The sequence below is a fragment of the Oreochromis niloticus genome, linkage group LG2, assembly GCF_001858045.2.
Source record: "Oreochromis niloticus isolate F11D_XX linkage group LG2, O_niloticus_UMD_NMBU, whole genome shotgun sequence".
NCBI lineage: Eukaryota > Metazoa > Chordata > Actinopteri > Cichliformes > Cichlidae > Oreochromis > Oreochromis niloticus.
Genome location: NC_031966.2, coordinates 31,758,382 through 31,780,611, shown reverse-complemented (window position 1 = coordinate 31,780,611; position 22,230 = coordinate 31,758,382). Strand labels below are relative to the sequence as shown.

Here is a 22,230-nt window from a genome sequence, read left to right as displayed (position 1 = left end):
GCTATGTTTGACAGGCTGAAGTTGTCGGGTCACCTCCTAAATCGACCATCTTTTACAGGTGTTTTGTGCCAGAAATGGAGTGTCCACTGAAGACTGAAGATACTGAATCTCTACGCCGTGCCATTGATCCCTCTTGTGCCTTCATCTAGACAAGAGACATTAACCACTCTCACATGCTCTGTACCTACATCACCTTCCCTGACAGTCGTAGCTTGGCTCATCTGAGGGTGAAATTATAAGAATGTGTTATTTTGCAAAGTGCTCTCTAGGGTTCCTAAATAAAATATGGCATTGAGGTCATTTCTTTTGAATTAATCCCTTCTTCTGAAATATAAGAACCTCTCCTGGTTTTAATGGCACTTTGGATTTCCTTACTTTCTGTTCCACTCCCAACCCCAAATAGATGCTGACACAGTAACATGGAAGAGGGAAAGAAGTTGGAAAGGACTACTATAAATAAACCTAATGCCTAACAATGAAAAATGTAAAATAAGAACAATAATAATAATAAAGATAAAAGATGAAGTAACAAGTTTTTAGTTTTTAGTTTATTCCAAATGATCATCCAGATGTCTGTGACATGTGATGACAAACACCATAATGGAAGGCCTTTGTCATCACATGCTTAAACTCATATTTTTGCATATGCTGAACAGGCAGTCAGACATGCTGTAACTGTGGGGTAGAAAACTGCATGAACACCATACGGCAGGGGTCTCAAACTCCAGTCCTCGAGGGCCGCTGTCCTGCAACTTTTCCATGTGTCCCTGTTGCAACACACCTAGTAGGTCATTAGCAAGAGTCTAGAACTTGAATGCATGCTGAGTTGGCAATTCAGCCATTTGATTCACGTTACAGCAGCTCATGAGTGAATGAACATGGTGCAACAAAAGTATTTTAGAAGTATATGTTTCCAAATACATATATTTACTTAAATTTACTTGAGTAGGTAGGTAGGTAGGGTTAGGGGTTGCCACCTCAGCATACGGTCAAGTTCTATACTCTTGCTAATGACCTACTAATTGTATTCAGGTGTGTTGCACCAGGGACACTTTCGGTCCGCTAGTAAAACGTAGTTCTATTAATCTGCGCTCGTTTACTCTTGAACCGGAACCGGATGTAAGTTCCAAACAACTGAATTTTGGAATTGAAACTGAATTGTGAGAGTGAAACTGAAATTATTCGAGAGCTGAATTTTTAAAGGATAAAATGCAGTTTCAAAGCAAATGAATTCATTTTCAATATATAAAATTCAATTTCAATTTAGTGATGATCATTTTCAAACCATAAATTCAAATTCAGTTTTCAAAAACATTTATTCAAGTTACAATTCAGATTCAATCTGAGCAATTCAAATTCAAATTTAACTTATTCAAATTCAGTTTCTGATGGCACAGATTTCTGCCCATAGCAAACGTACTCACAATATACAGGAAAAGTATGTTTCCTCCTTAATTTTGATGTATAAATAAAATATTTATAAACTGTTTCCAGCAGAGATTTTTGTAGTTTCTGCTGCAATTGCGTCTCCAGAATTTTTTCATAGCGGTGGTCATGTGGAGTGACACACCAAAAACTGAATTTCCAGTTTTATTATGATGTTGTCAAATACAGGTTACTTACAGAGAGACACGAAATATATGCCTAGTTAATTTGATAACATTGAAAACCAAATAAGATTTTTAAATCCATAATAATCTGTTTTAAGCAGGAATAATTAATAATAATAATAATGGATTGGATTTATATAGCGCTTTTCAAGGCACCCAAAGCGCTTTACAATGCCACTATTCATTCCAGCAAAATGAAATGAAAGCAAAGAATATGTTCACTGCAGTATTGAATAATCAATGATGTGATGGAGGTTTCAGGCTTTTGCAGTGTTAGGCTTTATTTGTTCTGATGGCACAGATTTCTGCCCATAGCAACTCATTGTAGGGTGTCGCTCTCTTTTGCTCACGTTTATTAGAATTAATACCAGCATAGGACAGTCTTGCCAGCAGTGTTGGTCAAGTTACTTGAAAAAAGTATTTAGTAACTAATTACTGATTACTTCTCAAAAAAGTAATCCCGTTACATTACTGATTAATTATTTTCAAAAGTAATTAGTTACTTAGTTACTTTTTAAAAACCTTTCAGTCCAATTCGATTTTTTATGCATAATCCATCATATGAAATTGAATCAAATGGAAAATGTTTTATAAGTTTTCATCTTTTAATTTTATGCACATTGCATTAAGCAAAAATTTAATTATACTCAACAGTTTTTGACTTGAAGAAATTGTTGAACATTTAAACCTATTTTCTGCATATTCCAGCATATAAAATAAAATGTTTTGTGTTTACACTCTTTCAAATAGATGCAAGTAAAACACAGCAGAAAATAAATAAAATCAAAGATTCAGCGGCACTGAGTCCTGTCGCTCTTAAATCTATTGTCACCTGTTTAGCAGGAGTGGAGCAGGTGGAGGTTTGCCTGGTGTCGCAGTCATGTCAGTGGGGGGATCCGGGGATTTCTGTGTGAATGTCACATTCCCGTGGTGGCGTGCTAGGTGCCTGCTCAGATTTGAAGTTTAATTTTTCACTGTAGAAAGAAGTTTTCTTCCCATGCAGAATGTACAGCTGACACTAATGTTTTTGTCACTTTTTACGGACTAAAACTTAAAGTAATGTAAGTACATCCATGCTTTAAACGCTGCATGGTCGTACTCCCTCTCACTCCATATTATCCATTGTTGATCTGCACACGTCTGTTGCTGCCACGGGCATCGCACACGCTTACGTCATTGTCATGAGACACTCTCACAAACAAAATCATGAAGGTTTAGTAACGCAGTAACACAGCGTGCTTACGGGAAAGTAACAGTAATCTAATTACCTTTTTTTGCAATAGTAATCCCTTACATTACTCGTTACTTGAAAAAAGTAATTGGATGCCCATCTCTGCTTACCAGTTGGGGGCCACTGGAGGGGGCAGCAAATCTTGGGTGGTGGCCAGTGCCCCCCTTGGCCCCCCTTCGATGGCATCCCTGCTGCACCTAAAAAGCTGTTTATTGCACTGAGGTAATTTTAACTAAGAGACAGCTATGCTTGTAGGTTGCTTAATGAACACCTGTATATACAGTACTTTAAATACAAAACTTTGGTTATAATGTTTATGCTATTAGGAAGAAAGACATCCTTTTTCAGGTATCATTAGTGGCATTTATGGATTTTTACTTCATCACCTCAGTGTTTCTAAGCTCAGCACTCAACACAGCTATGGTAACGCAGTGCTTTTATCTATTGTATCACACAGTAAAGAGGGTTAAAATTAAACTAAATTCAATTATCCCCTGGAGCAATGCCAATTTTCCCTTTCAAGAAGACCATGTTTGGAAAAAGAGCTGATACAGTCTTTGAGAGCTGACTTTTTACTCCCTTGAAATGAGGAACATCAGCCCATTATATCACAAAGACAAACAGCTCAGTCTGAACAGGTTGAGGTCAGTCTGGTCAGCCTGTCTGCCTCGCCTCTCAGTCTGGAGAAACGGGCGCTCACCCATGGCTGCTCATGCTGCACCTATCAGTGCTGTGGGGTAAACAACTCCCCCTCGATCTCAAGCTGTAGTAGCTGTCGGAGGCCTCAGTTAAAGCCAGCGGCATTGATCTGGGCTCTGCCCAATCGAGTGTCTAATCAGGTCAGAGATGAATGCCGTCTCAGGGGCTAAGGTCAGCTCCAGAAGTACACATATGCACACAGGAGTAAAGGAGTAAAGCCCACTGTACTCCTGTTAACATCAGTCCAAAAAGAGCCTACAAAGCTCGAGGCTCCTGTGTTATGCTGCCTTGCTGCCTTTGTCCAGCCTTGTTGTCAGGGGAGAGGCATGTACGGCATGATGGGGCTACCCCTAAACCCTCCTGGAGCCCGTGAATGAGAGGATGGGCAGAGGCAAGGGAAGAAAAGCAAAGGAAATACACTCATCATCGCATTAAAGGAGCGTTGGACAGAAGGGTCCAAGAAGAAGAGGCCAGGGAGGGAGGGAAGGAGGCGGGGGTGGCAGTAATGGGGTCTTTGTTCTGGTTGGTGTGACTCACAAAGCCCTGGCCAGGGCCGCACAGCTTAGTTACCCTTACCAAACTCAGAGAAGCAGGAGGGAGGAGTGCGTATGGGTTTGTGTGATTGGGGGACGTTTCTGGACTCTAGGTCGAAGTAATATTTGTCCAGTACTCTGATTATTAATTAGTTTAACTTTGATTAATACTGCTTTAGCATCCAGCCCCTCTGATGATTGCTGAATAAGTTAAAGTGGACTTGGTGGTGGCAGATGAAAGTCAATGTAAGGATATGTGAAAACTGCATTGTTTGCACTGTTTTACAAGCCACTGTGGCTTATATTAGGCCTTGCCAAATTAATGGGATACACTCTGGATGATTACATGAAGCTGTGGGTTGTTTAGGTTCACTATCTGGATTAAATTACAGTAATCAAGATGTGAAACACCATTCAGGAAATATGCTCTTATCACACCGTGTGACTCACACTTAAAATGCATGTTCTTCAACATCAACAATTAAGACGGTTAAAGACAAAGCATTGTGTGTCTCTGTGTGTGTGTGTGTGTGTGCGTCGCAGCTCAGTTTAGGCTTTAAGCAGGATGTCCTGTCCTCCCTGCTGCTATTGTGGAGCGGTCAGCCTGCCAGACGCTACTCCCCAAACACCACTTCCCCTCTGTCAAGCACCTCACTCTCGGTGTCTCTGTCACACAAAAACACATTGTTCACACAGACACACAAGCACACATATGCTCACATACTGTAACGCCCCATGCCAGCCTGAACACAATGGAAACCTGGCCAACATCGCCCTGTCACCTGGTTAAAAATAACTCTTTTTGCAACAGATTATGGCTGTGTTCTAACAATAGTGTAGCAGGACTTTGATCAGCCAAAATGGCACTACGCTGTTATTTTGAGGTATCACTCAGCAGAGCTGACTGTGTGTTTTGGCTCCATAAAGTTGGCAGGAACCCGAAGATGTCACATCCATTTTTTTATTGTGCTGTAATTATACTGTATATAGTCAGGGTAAAAAAGAGCGTACTCTCTCTGTCAGTTCTGAGGTTTTACATATCAGGATATAATTTTTAAAATCCAGGTCTCAAAATGATTTAAATGCAACCTTAGATCTTTAATTAACAATAGAAGAAGTGTGTGAAAAACGAATTACACCGCATGATTCAACAGCTTGTAGAACCACTTTTAGCAGGAAAAACATGAAGTTTTCTCACAGTGTTGTGGAGGAATTTTGGCACACTTCAGTTCATCGAGGTCTGTGGTCATTTGTTTATGCACAGATCTCTTCAGGACCCACCGCAGCATTTCAGTCATGGTGATGTCTGGACTTTGACTGGGCTGTTGCAACATTTGGACTCTTTTTTTCTTCTTCAGCCGTTCTGTTGTTGATTTGTTGGGATCATCGTCCACTTACGTGACCCAGATTCAGCCAAGCTTCAGCTGTTGGACACATGGACCCGTATTTGACCCTAGAATAGTTTGTGGTTGACTAAATGCCTCCAAGGTCTGGAGCTGCAAAACAACCACAAATCATCACCCCTCTGCCACCGTGCTTGACAGTTGGTATGAGGTGTTTGTGTTGATATGCTATGTTTGGTTTTTGCCAATAGCGGCGCTTTGCATTATGGCCAAACATCTCCACTTTGGTCTTGTTTATCCAAAGGGCATTTTTCCAGAAGTCTTGTGGTTTGTTCAGATGCATTTTAGCAAACCTAATCGATGCAGCCATGTTCCTTTTAGAGAGAAGAGTCTTTTTCCTGGCAAACAAGCCATTCCATCTTAATGTACTAATGTTTCTCACAGTAGAATGATAGACCTCAGATTGTTTTGAAATGGGCTTGTAACCCATCCTAGACTGATGCGCAGAAACAGACCTGCTAAAGAAATAAACAGGCCGGGGAGCGTGAGGAGTTTGCATGTTCTCCCTGAGCCTGTGTTGGTTCTCTCTGGGTACTCTGGGTTCCTCCCAAACAGTTAGTGTGATCAGGTTAACTGGTGTTTCTAAATTGCTTGTAGGTGTGGATGTGAGTGCTTGTTTGTCTCTCTGTGTTAGCCCTGCGACAGACAATCGAACGGTCCGGGGTGCACCCTGCCTTTTATCCTGTGGCAGATGGGATATCTATCTCCATTATTACAGCAGTTATCTTGTGGTTGAAACTTGTACTTCAATATAACTGCCATGTTATTATGGGGCAGCCCTTACTCCTGGTGAATGTTTATGAATTGCTGCATCTTCAACAATATTTCAGACTGTTTGATGTTTCTTCACCATAATTCGGTGCTACCCTATCAAAAATAATTCTGCACTGTAACTTGCACTGTTTTGAAGCTGATTATTGACTGATGATGTTTTCAGGGTCCATATAATTCCCTCAGAAATAGTCTGCAACCCAGGAACTCAGCTCATCTCCCAGGCATGAAAGAGCTCATGTTCAGCACTCGGAGCCAGGGTATCAGCTCAGGTTTTCATCCCCATGTTGGTCAATCAGAGAGGGTAAACCAAGAACTAAAAACAGCTCTCTGCTGTGTAACCTCCCCAAACCCCTCCTCCTGGTCCTCTCAACTGGCGTGGGTTGGGTATGCACATAACTCACTTACCTCCTATGCTACTGGTTTTTTACCCTTTGAACAATCTCTAGGGTACCAGCCTCCAACCTTTCCTTCCGTTGAATCCGACCTTGCCGTGCCATCTGTCCAACACTAACGAGCAGGCAAATGTGGACCCAGACCCAGTTGCTGGTTGTTGTGGTTTTCTCTGTATTAATGTTGGGTTCTCATCTTACAATATAAAGGGGGGCATAAATATGAGATGACTGTTGTTGTTATTTGGAGTTATATGAATAAAATTGGAATTAAAAATATTGACAGAGAGCAAAAAACAAGAGGCAGCCAACATCACAAAATGAGCTTTGAATGTCCCTGGGAAACCTGGAAAAATATTCCTGAAGACTACTTGAGGAAAGCTGTGCTGAAGAATATAGATGATCATACCGAATATTGACTTTCAAGCTCAATGAAGTTATACAAACTTTTTGTTAGTGCATTTCTATTTATACCCGCACATCGTCCAATAAATCTCTCCATCTTTTTCTCATCCTAGCAAATTGTGTGGCCCTCTCTCCTTCTCCTCTCCTTCTTCACAAATCTCTATTCACTCTCTCCCTCCTCCCCTCATCTCCTCACTGGCCGAGGTACTTTTGTGTCGTTTCCTGTCACCGTGCAGGCGGCTCTCCGCACGCGCACAGCAGGCGCGGTGGGTTGTGATGCGGTCACATTTGTAGCGGACGGACGGAGCGAGTCGCCAGGATTTGCGGCTCGCTTAAAAACCAGTGGTTTGCGCTGCTGGGTTACAGTTTAATTCGTGGGAGACTCTGAGGAAAGTAGTGTGTAGTCGGAGCAGCAGCAAAACTTTTAAGTTGGAAAATAAAAGAAGGTCTGGAGGGTTTTCGCCCCCTTTTGACAGCTGCACCGACAAACATCAGTGACCGGGAGGTGAGCTGCCACCATCCATTCAGCTGTCAGTAAGTTTGCTCTACTTTGTCTTTAAGCTTCAATATTTCCCTTTATAGCTGATGATAACTGATGATTTTGTCTCCACTGGAGAAAAAAACAAAAGACCTTTTTTATCGGGTTCTGGTTGTTTCAGAAATTTGAAGCTTCTGAAACCACAAAATGCCTTTTTTAAGCAGCAGGTCTAACAGCTTTAAGAAAGTAAACCTATAAACTCTCGATGGAGTGATGTAGCTGAAAGAAATACCATTAGCATCTGTCTGTAATGCTCATTACTACAGATTTTTTGCAGTATGGACAGCATGAGTAGATTTTTTTGTATTTGTTGTGTATGTGACAGCCTGGTTAAATTACACTACGTCCAGCACCATATTTGTTCTTTTAGTTTTCTTTATTTTTAAAACATTTGATTAATACTTTTGTGTATATATTAACATAAAATAGTAAAATAAACACGTCTAATACATTTTCTCAGGTCTCAATCAATACTCAAATTGGGATCATAGAAGAAGAAAACAAGCAAATGTTCACATTTATTAATAATAATAAAAAAGTTCTAATATTGGCTTTTTTGACTGTTTCTGCTTTGATCTAAGTAACACCCAGAGGACTTCATGTACTTGTATTTGAGGTACTGTTGTGAAGTAATCAAGATGTCCGTTTATTACGCAGCGCTGTGCGCCTCCTCGTCCTCCACCTTCAGCCCTGTGTGCTTTCATTCTTTCTAGCATGTGAGAGAAAGGAACAGCTGGATGTGTGCTGAGCTCTGAACTCGATCTGTTGGTATCAGCGAGTCTCCAGAGGCCTGTTTCTGTCGCTGCTGCGGGGGGAGACCCCGTAACCGTGCAGCTGTCCACGACCTGTGCGAGAAGTCACAAACTCCAGGCTGAGAACCCTCAGCTGGACCACTGGCAATCCACAACATGCTCAAACGTTGGAAGTTCTCCTGACTTTTAAACAAGCTGCTCAGCTGCCAGATTACCGGTTCTATAGGCTCTGCTGCCTTTAAAGGCAACAACAGCTGACTGTGAATCAGGGACGCTGTCAGGGGTCCTGGGCCTGAGCCACAGCACACAGAAAACCATAGTGTTAGTGTGTTTGTGTGGGAGAGAGAGGGAGGGAGGACTGGCACATTTAAAGTGTTTGCCTGTTTGTGCGTTCACATGTGGAGCCTTGTGCATATGTAAGCGTGCGTCTGGTGCAGACGGGTACAGTAGGGGTATTGTAAAGGCTGATGGAGGCACAGGACAGTGCTGATGGACTAGTGTACGCTCTACTCCATCAAACTTGAAAATCAATATGTGATATGTTCATCTTTATTCGTCAACACAGCCTGAACTCTCATTACTTTGTACGTGCGTTGGAGTGTCTGTTGAGAGCACCTCACTGCTTGTTTAGTGTAACTGCATAACCCAGATTTAGATCTTGTCGGGTTATTTAACTGGGTGGGAAAGCACTGGTACATTTCCATGGAAGACCAAAAAAGAAAGTCAGAATTAGAGTTTTAGGTGAAGCTTGAAAAATGATGGATGCAGGAATCGCTTTAAAATGCCAAATTTTCTGTTTTTAATTGGACACAAAGTGTGATGACATCACTGAGGTTTGCTTTTAACTGACTTTAGAAACCTTAGAAACCAACATCATACAGCTGCACTGCTTACGAAACTTAAAATAATGTGTTAGCGTGCACTGAATTACTCAGCAGTTAAAGGTTTGTAGTTCTGCTTGGTGATGTCACCTCTTTCTCAGTGTAAAGCGTTGTTTAGTTTGACACATTTGTAATACTTTGTAAGGAAAGTTACTCTTATTTTGTGTAGCAATTTCATGCCCATGTTCTTTTACATGGAAATGCTTCTTTCCTCTAACTTACTTCCACTCGAACACTGTGATTCACTGGAAATCATTTCTCCAATCCAAATACTGAATTTGTTGTGGATGTGGCAGAGATAAGATAGTTACCACTCTCCAACACATTTCCATCAGCCTACTTCCTGTTCTGACCTCACACATTCAGATTTAGCATCGAGCAAACAACTTGGGAACACATTGTCTGGAACAATATCAGATCAGTGTGATTGTTAATGTTTGACAAAACTATTGTGTTTCACCCCACAGCAGTGCTCTGTGATGGTGGGAGCCGCTCTCAGCTGCTCTTTCCACCACGCTGGGCTAGTCACTTCTTCCAGCTGGAGTTCAGCCATAGATTCATTTCATGTTGAGCTCTTTGACTCTGGTTCATGGACATAAATGGAATTTAAAGGAAATATGTAGGTATTCCACTACAGTACATATTCCTGTCTCTAGCTATGTTATCGCACACAGTCTTGAAAGTAGCTAGAGTGGTGAAATAGTTATATATTCAGTAATTCTGTTTCACTTCCTATTATTATACACACTGCTGTGAAAGGCCAATATGTGTTCAGAGAGAAGTCAATTTCAAAGCATACTGACATAATGTGTCTGCACCCTCAGTTTTCTTTTCATCTTATCTTGGACATAAAAGATTACTTGGATTACATACAAATCAAATCAAATCACTTTTATTGTCACATCACATGTGCAGGTACACTGGTACAGTACATGCGAGTGAAATTCTTGTTTGCGAGCTTCACAAGCAACAGAGTTGTGCAAAAATACAATAACATAAAACAAGTGTGTGTGTGTGTGTGTGTGTGTGTGTGTGTATACATATTTTACAAATTAAATAGAGTAAACAATAAAATAAAATATATAAAATATACAGAGGTTGGTAGTTGGATATTGTGCAAAACAAGTGGCATTAATGTACAGTGTGGAGTGCATAATGTTGAAGTTCCAGTAATGAAGGTGAGGTGTCTATGAAGTGTTCAGCAGTCTGATGGCCTGGTGGAAAAAGCTGTCTCTCAGTCTGCTGGTTCGGGACCAGATGCTGCTGAACCTCCTTCCCGATGGAAGTAGTCTGAAGAGTTTATGGCTGGGGTGACTGGAGTCCTTGATGATCCTCCCCGCTTTCCTCAGGCACCGCTTCCTGTAGATATCCAGGAGGGAGGGAAGCTCACCTCCAATTATCCATTCAGAGCACCGCACTACTCTCTGGAGAGCTTTGTGGTTGTAAGCGGTGCTGTTGCCATACCAGGTGGTGATGCATCCAGTGAGGATGCTCTCAATGGCACAGCGATAGAAGGTCTTGAGGATGCGGGGGCTCATGCCAAACCTTTTCAGTCTCCTGAGAAAGAAGAGGCGCTGCTGCACCTTCTTCACTGTTTTGTTTATGTGTCCTGACCACGTAAGATCCTCAGCCAGATGTACACCAAGGAACCAGCTACTCACTCTCTCCACAGCGGCGCCGTTGATGGTGATGGGGGTGTGTACTTCTCTGCACCTCCAGAAGTCCACTATCAACTCCTTTGTCTTTGCGACGTTGAGGGTGAGATGGTTGTCTTGACACCAGTGGGTCAGGGCGCTGACCTCCTCCCTGTAGGCCGTCTCATCACCGTTGGTGATAAGACCCACCACTGTGGTGTCGTCCGCAAACTTCACAATGATGTTGGAGTTGTTAGTGGCCGTGCAGTCGTAGGTGTAGAGTGAGTACAGGAGAGGGCTCAGTACACACCCCTGTGGAGCACCAGTGTGATGGGGGATGAGGTGATGCTTCCCAGTCTGACCACTTGGCGTCGGTCAGACAGGAAGTTAAGGATCCAGCTGCAGAGGGAGCTGCTCAGTCCTAGATCCTGCAGTTTCCTGTCCAGCTTCGAGGGAACGATGGTATTGAATGCTGAGCTGTAGTCTACAAACAGCATTCTCACATACGTGTCTCTCTTCTCCAGGTGTGACAGGGCAGCATGGAGTGTCAGGGCTATGGCGTCATCAGTGGACCTGTTGTGGCGGTATGCGAACTGTAGGGGGTCCAGTGAGTCGGGTAGTGAAGAGCAAACGAAGTCCCTGACCAGCTTCTCGAAGCATTTGCTCACGATGGGGGTCAGGGCTACAGGTCGCCAGTCGTTCAATGAGGAGATGGTGGAGGATTTGGGTACAGGGACGATGGTGGCCATTTTGAAGCAGGCTGGGAGTACAGACGGAGAGAGGGAAAGGTTGAAGATGTGTGTAAAAACTCCAGCCAGCTGAGCCGCGCATGACTTGAGGACGCGGCCGGGAATCCCGTCCGGACCAGTAGCTTTGCGTGCGTTCACCTTCCTGAAGCACTTCCGCACATCCTCCTCAGACACAGTGTGCGCACTGACGTCACCCGCGGTGCGCACACTGTCCGGTCTCATGGTGATCCTCACACAGAGAGGCCGTGGTCTGCGGTGTGCTGGTTTTCCCTCTAAAGTCTGTGATTGTGTTTAGTCCCTGCCACGTACTCCGAGGGTTGTCAAACTGTTACTACAGGATTTCATGTAACGCAGGATTTCATTCAATATTCTCTCTTTTTATCAGCGTAAAGTATCCCAGTATGTATATCTGCACTTTAAATGGTATAGCCCAGTTTTGTAACTGTTATAGTAAATAATTAGAGGACTTGTGTACATATACATCCCATGAATTAATTGAATTGACCCATTATTAGCGTTACATTTATGAGAGAAATTGATACTCGGATGCTAATCGATACTGAAACTTACCATCTGATTGACACTGTTGACACAACACCTCTTGTTCACCTCTTCCTGTGGAAACAACTCCACACAGCACTGCAACAGGGAGGCAGAGGCTGAACTTTTGACCTGCAGTTGACAATAACAGCACTGCAGAAGAATTTCAAGAGGTCCCACTTCAGCAGCATTGATGTCTTTAGCGGTTATCAGCTAGCCAATAGTGTGAATTTAACAAGACGTCACAGTTATTTGTGTCTAAAAGGTTATTTTTCTCCTAAACTAACTGAAGCAGAGAAAAGTCGACCAGCAACTAGAGAGAAACATTCACAACCTACCTCACTAACTCTACTCGATCAGCTACAAATGTAGTAGTGCCAGATAACAAAATATAGTAACATATGTCATGTAGTTCAAGATTCAGGTTTATTATTTTCTTTTTGGCATGTCTCACAGATAAGTGCCTCTCAGAATTAAAATATTGTGACGCGTGATCACGAGCGACTCCATGATTCCCGACCCTGGCACATACAAACATGCCCAGATGTTATGAATACTTACATATAGATGGTTCTGGATGGATAATCCGTGTAGTTTTGTTTGTATCTTGTTTCTTTTAAATACTTGGCTCTATCGGGTAGTTTCTTTAGAATTGTACACTTGAGATTCAGTTGTTGAAACACAGAGTAATACATTTCAACCAGCCATATTCCTAAAATGAAATCTGCATCATGTTCTAGTTGTACCACATTTTCTGGAGAACTTGAGTGGTTTTGTAATGAGGAAGTGACTAAGTGCTTTTTCCTTCTTTCTCCACAGGACTGACTGCCCCCCCCTGTGCATCCTGACTGTCTCAGCCTCCATTTGTGTGTCTGAGGATCCATGATGACTCGGAGGGGGCTTGACTGGTGGATCCCCTGCTGACATCTTTGATCCCCAGATTTCCGCTCTAAAACACCGTTTCCCGACAGCTTTTGAGCTGTTGTGCACCCTTTTATTTTTATTTTTTGTGGAGGCCCCCGTCTGCGGCTGAGCTCTCAACATGGCTAGCCTGGTGATCAACGAGACCGGAATGGTGGACTGTGGGATTGACGACTCCTTCAAGTACAACTTGTACTCTGCGGTTTACAGCGTGGTCTTTGTGTCGGGCCTGATAACCAACTGTGCCGCCCTCTTTGTGTTCTGTTTCCGGATGAAGATGCAGAACGAGACCACGATGTTTATGACCAACTTAGCATTATCTGATTTAGTGTTTGTTTTCACGTTGCCGTTCAAGGTCTTCTACAACGTGAATCGTAACTGGCCTTTTGGAGATGGACTGTGTAAGGTTTCGGGAACGGCCTTCATCACCAACATCTATGGCAGCATGCTCTTCCTCACCTGCATCAGCGTGGACCGCTTCCTGGCAATAGTCTATCCGTTCCGTTCACGCGCCATCCGCACGCGGAGGAACGCGGCGCTGATGTGCGCCGCCGTGTGGCTCACCATCGTGGGAGGAGGCATTTCGGTGACCTTCTTCTCCACCATCAACAGCCGACACAAAGCCACCACATGCTTCGAGGGCTTTTCCAAGAACACCTGGAAGACCTACCTGTCTAAAATCACCATTTTCATCGAGGTGAAGCGAGACGCACAACATACAAATGACTCTGTTATTTTATTACGATAACCAAGACATAGAATTAAGGTGTAATTTTCATAATGTTTTTATTATTTTTTCCAGATTGTTGGTTTCCTCCTCCCGCTCTTGGCCAATTTAATATGCTCCTCGCTGGTTCTGCGGACGCTGCGTCGCCCCGTGACTGTTGGTCACGGTTGTGACAGTAAGAAACGCGTCCTGCGGATGATCCTTGTCCATCTTGGCATCTTCATCATCTGCTTCGTCCCTTACAACTCTATCCTCTTCCTGTATGCCCTGGTGCGAACCCAGGCCCTGGCTAACTGCACTGTGGAGCGCTTTGTCCGAACACTTTACCCCATCACTCTATGTCTGGCCAGTCTCAACTGCTGCCTGGATCCCGTGGTGTACTACTTCACCTCGGAGAGCTTCCAGAAGAGCCTGACCATGGGAGGCAAAGGGTCTGGCTCTCGGCCTGAGAGCATGCCCCGCAGTGACACGGAGACTCAGGACACAGCGACGGCTGTCCCGAGCGACACCCACACTCTGACCAGCAACGGAAAAGAGACAAAGATCACTGAAAGTCAGTTGTGACTCAAGAAAGAAGGAGAAGAAGGACAGGGTGGGTTTGACTGCAACCCCTGATTTTGACAAATATAACAACCACTTGTTTGGTCCTGAAAATGGAAAACACATAACTCACCAGATTAGTTAAGTCCTGAGGTAAGTCTTGAGGCATGGCCTGGGCTTTATGGATTAACCCAGCACCGGAGAACAGAGGAATGTATCTGTGGTTTTTATGAGCGATCGCTACAGGGACCAGAAACCCAACTACACTGGGACTATTGCAATAGTCCAGAGACTCAAAGTGGGTCTAAAAGAGACTCTGACATGTCATTGATCAAACATAAGACATGCACACAATTCCACTGGACTCTGAAGAAGATGATGTCCATCCACATGCTGTTTAGTACTTGTGTAACACAACAGTTCCTTAAGTATTATTATTATAAAGATCAAGCTTTCACAGTGCATTATATCACTGTGGTGTTACTAGTATTGCTACTGTGTAACACAGCATTGTGTTGACCTGCTGAGTCAAATGTATCTCATCATGTTGAAGACTGAGGCCAGTAAATGTCTGTTTTTGAATTGCATTCATTATTTCTTTGCCCCGGCCTTGTGATTGTCCTCACAGTCAAACCTGCTCTGAGCTGCTCTTTGTCAGCGAGCCTGTACATTTGAACTTGTGCAGGAGTTTTTCTACTCCAGCTTCTTGGTTTTTCACCAAGCAGCCAGTGTGAGCTTGTCCTGAGCGCAGAGGGCAGCTCTGATTTAGTTGAGGACCTCGGCCTGTGTGCTGTGTCACAGGCCAAATGCTTATTATGACTGGAGCAATGGTCCATTGTTTGCTTCTGAATGAGGTCTCTCTGTCTTAATCCGGCCTTAGACTGCAGATCTGCTCAAAGTCTCTTACACACAGCAATGTGCAAACACTCCAAGTACAGATGAACGCCTTTAGCTGTTTACCCAAAATCATGGATTTAAACTGCATGGAGCACAAAACACTTGTGTGTCAGCAGATTTGGAAGTTCGAGTGTTGCTGAATTTGCGTGTATAAAATGCAGTTTGGTCGAGCAGTCTGTCAGAAATGTGCAGAATTTGTCCAATCTTTATCATAAAGTCCGGTCAGAGCAGCATCTGCAACAGCAAAATAAATCATTTTGCAGCTGTGAAGAAGCTTCTGAATCAAGTTAAACTTTGGTCAAGTTGGTAAATTTTAGCATCCAAAGATGGAGGAACCACCTGTAGCTTAACTGCCGTACATTAAACTTGATTTATTCTTCTGTGGGAAATCTACATAGTAAAGGTAAACTCCTTTTATCCCCACACCTCAACCATTCAAGTCATTGTGGTATGCATCAACCTGACGTGTAGTTACATTTCTCTGGATGTACACGGCAGGTTATTTAGAAGGTTGCGGTGTAGGGTTAAAATGAAATTTCGGTTGTTGCATAAGTTACAATGTAGATCTGACGCAGAAGTATTCATACGCGTGTTGGAGTCGAGGCCAGCTGTGAGGCAGGAATCAATAACACAAGCAGATGCGGAATTAACGGTGAAATTTCCTGTTATCAACCGAGCTACAAGTTTGGGTTGGATTGCTGGATAGTTTGGAGGGCTTTATTTAATCTTCAAACCTTGGATTTATAAACAGTGCAGAGAGTAAACAACACAGTGTAGAGCAACCAGCTGTGTTGTTGAACTCCACCATCTTCCAACCCAGTGAGTTTCAGTAGTTCATCAAGTAGTCCCTATGCCACCATGCTTTAAGCACCACCTCATGTTTGGTCATTAAAGCATTAACTGTAGAGCCGAGGATGACAGCAGGCTCGCAGCTTGGCTCTGTGTACGTACAGCCCCCTGCTGCAGAAGCACAATAAATTCTCTTGGTGTCATTACACTCAATGTTGGTACAAGTTTAGTTTTTTCTATTCTTTTGCTAAGCAATCCAACTTTCCATTGCCTTAGTTGGCAATGTAACAGAGTATACCTGCTTCACTGGTATGCACAGTGAGAAATGAGGGTGTTGGGTGGAGTGGGGGTGGGGGGGTGTCTGGTTGTGTGAATGATGGGAGCATTTTGCAGCAGAACGACAGAGGGGCAGCAGTCTTTGGATCCTCAGATTTGGGGTCAAGGGTAGCAGGAGGAGAGAAGAAAACCAGGAAATAAGAACAGTGGGAGTGTAGAGGTATGCATGAGCTTCACCCCCCCCAAATGGTTCATTCCAAGAGTGTTGCGTCACTTTTTTCCCGTTTTTTTTGAACAGATAACAGTCAGATGTTTACCGTTGGAGCACGCCTGTTAAAGGAACAGTCTGCCCTAAATCTAGAAGAGAAAAATGCACATGGCTCAGTCAGTTGTGACAAGTGGCCTGTCCTGACATCTAGTGGCCACAAGTTACAACAGCAATTTTAAATTTGAGACAACAGACTGACCACAGACCACGTTCCACATGTTTGCTGATTGTTTTGGGCTTCATAGTCACCTGTTTGTCAGCCCTGTAGAAGTCTCAGAGAAGCCACAAGGCAGCCGGGGCAAGCATGGGAAGTATTATCAAGCTATTTTCTCTGGGTGTGGCCTCGTGCTGTGAAAGTAACAGGATGGGGAGCGTATGTCATAAAGCTACAGCGTGGTTAAACATTTCTACAGCACGTGAAGGCTTTCCTTCTTTTTTTTCTGTAGGCCTCGTGAACAAAAACCATAACCACAAGAACAAAGCTTAAAAGCTACTGTTCAGTGTCAGAGGACACACAAATGCAGCCTTTTTATTTAATATTTCTTTTAATTATTAGAGGAATAAGAGCCAGGTACCTACATTTTGCTAAATAAATACTATGATTTAAAAACGGAAGTAAGGAATCTGAACGGGGAAGCAGATGAGTGCTATTATTTTGGTCACAACGGCTGTAGGTGAACTGAGACAACTTCTACACCGTCAGCGTTGCACTGTAGATGTGTTAAAATACAGACTGCAAAGAAGAGAAGCTAAAGAAGAGGGCTGATTTCCTCAGGATCTGCTGGGTCTGCAGACCAGATCACCTTTGAAAAGATCTTTTGAAAATCTTCAGACATTTCTGAGGTAAGAAAAACAAGCATGTGTCTGCATGTGTGCTCTTTCAGCGTAACCTCTTTTCCTGCTGCCATTTGGTTTAACCGCATGTGTGTCCAACTCTGCTCGTTATAGTTCTTGCGTGTGTTGCTAAGCACTAGTGACGACGTCGCGAACAGCAGAAAAACACTCAAGCGCAATAGGGCAGAGCTTCCCCTTCCCTTCAAAACTGGCAGCTAGTTGAGTCACAGAACGACTGACACCAGATCCCGCCACCTCCAGCAAACACTCTCATATCACATCACCAGCAGCTTCATGCTGTTTTCACATGCAGTGCGCTGGCAGATTCTTCTTTCGGCACCTGTTGACTCCTTTTTCTGCTGCACAGCGCGAGGACTTTGTAGAAGATGCTCCACGCGGTCGCTCCTGGCTCTGACCTCTACCGTCTGCCTACGCTGGTGATTTAGAGGCTTGAAAAACGAGGTAATAACACAGTGTTTGTTTGTGTAGACATGTACATGAGGGCGTCATGCTGCTGTGCCCTGCGGTCAGAGTCATGCTTTGAATTTTGCTGATGTTAACGGACTGTTATTAGTGCTTTCACTTTGCGTTTAATCTTAAATCTGGATATGCATATGTGTCGCCATGTGCATATGAAAGCTTTTGTGTCACAAGGTATAAAGACTTTGAAATTTGTGATAAACTGAAAAAAAATGAAGTTATTGTTATTGTAGTTACTTGTTTTTGATTCGATGTAGGCTAAACCGTATCACCAGTTACTGTATCACCAATATTTATTCATGTCGACTTGATATTTTATCCTAGCACATTTAAGAGATATGAGAAACTCTACACGTGTTTCATGGTGTGTCATGAAAATGAATTCTCGGTTTCTGTAATTTCCTTAAACACAACTCTTGAGATAGTATTACACAACTCTTTATCGTACAGGCATCATCAGGGAGCTTTTTTTAAACTGAGAGTCTCAGCAGCTGTCAGACAAGTCTAAACAGGTCTGAATCTGGTAAAGCAGTTAAAAAACGACCACTATTACTGTGCTCCCCTCGTGGGCCTAGTGTAGGAAAGGGTGCGGACTTATAATGATGTTAGAGGAAGGATGATCCTCCCGTGATAAGCAGAGCCAGTCCTCGATCTTTCTTCCGGTCACTTCCTGCTGCCGTCCCAAGCAGTTTTTGATTTATTTTCACTTTAACACCATTTTCATGGCATTCTCATATAAAAACATATAACTTAAACAATTAACCATCACACAAGAATGGGAGAAAAATCTAACTGAATAATTTTTTTTCATATTAGCTTGGCTGTGATGACCAAAATTACTTCATATATAAAATTGTTGTAATTTTGTTATATGCCATTAGTGCAAGCCTTTTCTGTGTTTTGCTGGCTGCTGCTTTATGACACCTTGTTTTTATCTGGGTCTGCAGCTTACCAGCCCAATAGATTTTATGACACTTATCTGCCAGAGAGCAGCTACTTCTGCTTCAAAATCTGTTTAGAAATTCCCACAAACAAGCCCAAAGAAGAAAGGTGGGGATATCCTGACTGTTCAGTAAGTAACAAATATAGTGAAGAAAGACTGATATTTCTACTTGTAGCAATTTATTTTTTAGCTGATCTGGGAGAGCACACCTCCCTCTGCCTTTCCATGTGCACACACTGAGGTGAAAAGAGCAACAGCACATAGGCTGGAGCGGGTGTTGATGTTGCAGCATGAAAGGGATCGCTGAGGTGGGTTGCAAAGTGGCTAACAGATTAAAATAGCATGAAATGAATGCCCCGGTTGATTTTCAAGCAAAAGTCAAACTCTTAAATTTTTTTCCTGTAATGCTAATGACCTCATCGGGATGATGATGTCAGGAGCAACAGCAACGAATGAAAGTGGATGAACTGAATTCATGGAATGCGCCTTTAATGAGTTGTTAACATTCACTTTTAGACTCAACGATTACATCATCTCATCTAAATACACTTGATACTTTTTTTACATATAGACGTTAGCAGTCATCACTTATGACTTTCTGCCACTTTGCAGTTTTTTTTGCAGTTGTTCTTTTTTGTTTTTTTGGAGCATTTCTGTGTTAAACTGGGTTTAAAGCTACAAAGTGTTTGTCATACTGCAGGAGGCTTCACACCTGCCAAAGTGAAAATGTAGGTTCACCGTTGCTCTGCCAGCTGCTGATTCCAGTTTTCAAAGCGAACTTTTAGTTTCAACTTTCGCAACAACAAAACGGGAAACGTGAAGCACTGTTCAGCTTTTTTCTTGCCACGCGCAGGCTACGAGGTTTTTATTAAGGGCAGATTATGACAATAAGGATAAAGCGCAACGTGTATGTGCATCGGATGTTTCACAAGTTCTCCTCTCTCTGCCTTTCAGCAGTCATAGATACTTCAGCAAAAAAAACTATGATCAAAGGAAAGGCACGCTTGGTTATATCATCACTGTGAGAGAAAAAGAAAAATGGTCACCAATATGACTGAATGCAAGTACAATGAAACGGCCTGGAATCAGAAAATGGACGTGATATACACCTACTTCTACCTGATTCTCTTCATACCCGGGCTGCTGCTCAACACCACTGCACTCTGGGTCCTCCTCAGATACATCAGGTAACACTCATACAAGTTCACACCTTTAGAAAATTTCAGATACGTTTTCACTAACTCTCTCTGTATGTGCCGTTTAACAGCAAGAAGACCAAGGCGGTGATCTTCATGATAAACCTGGCCATCGCAGACCTGGCCCACATCCTCTCTCTGCCCCTCAGGATCTATTATTATTTCACGCACACCTGGCCCTTTGGACGAGGCCTCTGTTTGTTCTGCTTCTACCTGAAATATCTCAACATGTATGCCGCTATAGTGTTCCTGGTAAGCAGGCGGTTTAGGGAAAGCAAGCCTTGAATTTCCTGATAATGCTCATCACAGGGAACAAGGATAGTCAAATGAGATCTTTGTAGATTTCATTATATTTAAAATCAGTCAAATGTCAGTACAAAGCACTTTTGTTGTTGTTTTTGTTTTTTAAAATCAAACTCAAAGAGAGAAAGTGATTTAAATGAAAGCCTCTGTCTTCCTTCTTGGAACTGCTTTGCTTCCTGTGCCTCAGAATAAATAAAAAGTAGCTTCTTTTCATCTCTCTCTGATTTCAGGTGTGCATCAGCATGCAGAGGTGTCTGTTCCTGCAGAAGCCGTTCACGGCTCGACGGTGGCGGCGTCGCTATGACCTGCTGATCAGCTTTGTAGTGTGGGTTGTGGTTAGTTTGGCCTGCTCTCCCTTTATCCTGATGCGGAGTAGCAACAGCGGTAGCAACAACGAAGTGGCATCAAACAGCACCCATGCCCAGCATGCCAACGTCACCAAACAACCACTGACTCCCAGTAAACAGAGTTTAGACTCCAACGCCACTTCGGCGGGCTGTTTTAAAGACTTGCCCATGCGCCACCCTCCTCTCTCGTTGACGATCACCATGCTGGTCTTTCTGGAGGCGTGTGGTTTCCTAATCCCTCTAGCATGCATGTCATACAGCACCGTCCGCATCTTCTGGTCCCTCAAGGAGAAGCAGATCCAGGATCAGCACAACTCCTTCAACTCCTCGGCACGCAGCCGCCTCCACTCAGTCACCTCCAACTGCCAGGCGGAGAAATCGAATGAAAAGCAGACAAATGGCGAGAAGCGGCGTGCTCTGCGGATGGTGGTGGGCTGCTTCATTCTCTTTTTGTTCTGCTTCGCTCCGTACCACCTCAACTTCGCGCTCTACCTGATGGTGAAGCAGAGTATCGTGTCCAGCTGCACCGTCAGCAGGGTGGCCCTCCAGTTTCACCCAGTGTCTCTGTGCATGGCGGGCCTGAGCTGCTGCTTCAACCCCATCCTTTATTACTTTCTTACAGCCGAGTTTAGGATGCACCTCAAAAGACGCACCTCCTCCTTCTCCTCCTCCATCTCCTCCCCGACCACTTCACCGACCCAGTGTCCTTTGCAGAGCAGACTCATGAGCACCTCCTCATACAGGGAGTAGTATTACTCAGAGGAAAAGTCCATGAAGGATTCTGTTAACTTTAAAGCAGACTGACACAGGGTCCAAGCTGGATATGATCATCTGACATGTTGCAGCTGTCGGAACACAAACTGACCCGAAAGACATTGACCTGAGTTGTGTGAATCCCGCCTCCTCTAAAGCAAGCAGAAAACACCTTCCAACATGCAGACAGTATCATAAAAGCTGCCCACTGTTTCAGTTTGTGTCTTTAAAACTTGATATAAGCTATGTAATAAAAGCTGTATGTGAAATGCACTCCCATTAAAAGCTTTAAGTCTCATCTCTGGCTCTGATGTTTGTTTCTTCACTGCGAGTTGGACTTTTTCTCTTTCAGGCAAAAAGTGAAAACAGGTGCCAGCTCATTTTTGCTTCACTTCCTCTCAGAATGCAAAGTGGTAAAGGCAGTTGGCAGCAGTTACAGCAGCTCTGAAACCAGTAACTGTCAGGCGCCCCCCACCCACCAATCTGCACAGCCCAAGCCTGAGCCAACTCTGAGTCTACATCAGCCCCCAGACACACAAATGCAGCCCACCTAAGGAAATCTACCAAGAATGAATCATCCACCAAAATGCACCTGCCTCTCGTTTCTCTGTTCTCACACGCATCAGTTTAGTGTTTGCGTTCTGAGAGTGTCACATTGTAACTTGTGAAAGTTTGCTTTGTGGTTTAGGTGTAAATATTTATGTTTGATTGCTTTTGATTTGATGTCCTGTCAATAAAACAAACAAAGGGGCAGCGTGACGTGTTGACTTTGTCCAGAAGGAAATGGCAGCTAAGAGTGTAATAGCAGAAGTGTCAAA

The 22,230-nt window shown here is 43.4% G+C and overlaps 1 protein-coding gene across 8 annotated transcripts; it reads left to right on the top strand.

Moving 5' to 3' along the window:
* The first annotated feature begins 7,280 nt into the window (after positions 1–7,280).
* Positions 7,281–21,710, top strand: lpar4 (lysophosphatidic acid receptor 4). 8 transcript variants are annotated; one of them, XM_025898111.1, is made up of 6 exons: positions 7,281–7,578; positions 9,683–9,834; positions 12,958–13,756; positions 13,862–17,399; positions 17,505–17,852; positions 19,768–19,840. In XM_025898111.1, exons 3-4 carry the CDS (start codon positions 13,181–13,183, stop codon positions 14,348–14,350), a joined length of 1,065 nt encoding a protein of 354 aa, XP_025753896.1. In that variant the 5' UTR covers positions 7,281–7,578; positions 9,683–9,834; positions 12,958–13,180; the 3' UTR covers positions 14,351–17,399; positions 17,505–17,852; positions 19,768–19,840. The 8 variants fall into 8 exon arrangements, with proteins under 8 accessions (XP_025753896.1, XP_025753899.1, XP_025753888.1 ...); XM_025898114.1 differs by lacking the exon at positions 9,683–9,834 and having other exon boundaries at positions 7,281–7,549; XM_025898103.1 differs by lacking the exon at positions 9,683–9,834 and having other exon boundaries at positions 7,281–7,574.
* Positions 21,711–22,230: the final 520 nt, after the last annotated feature.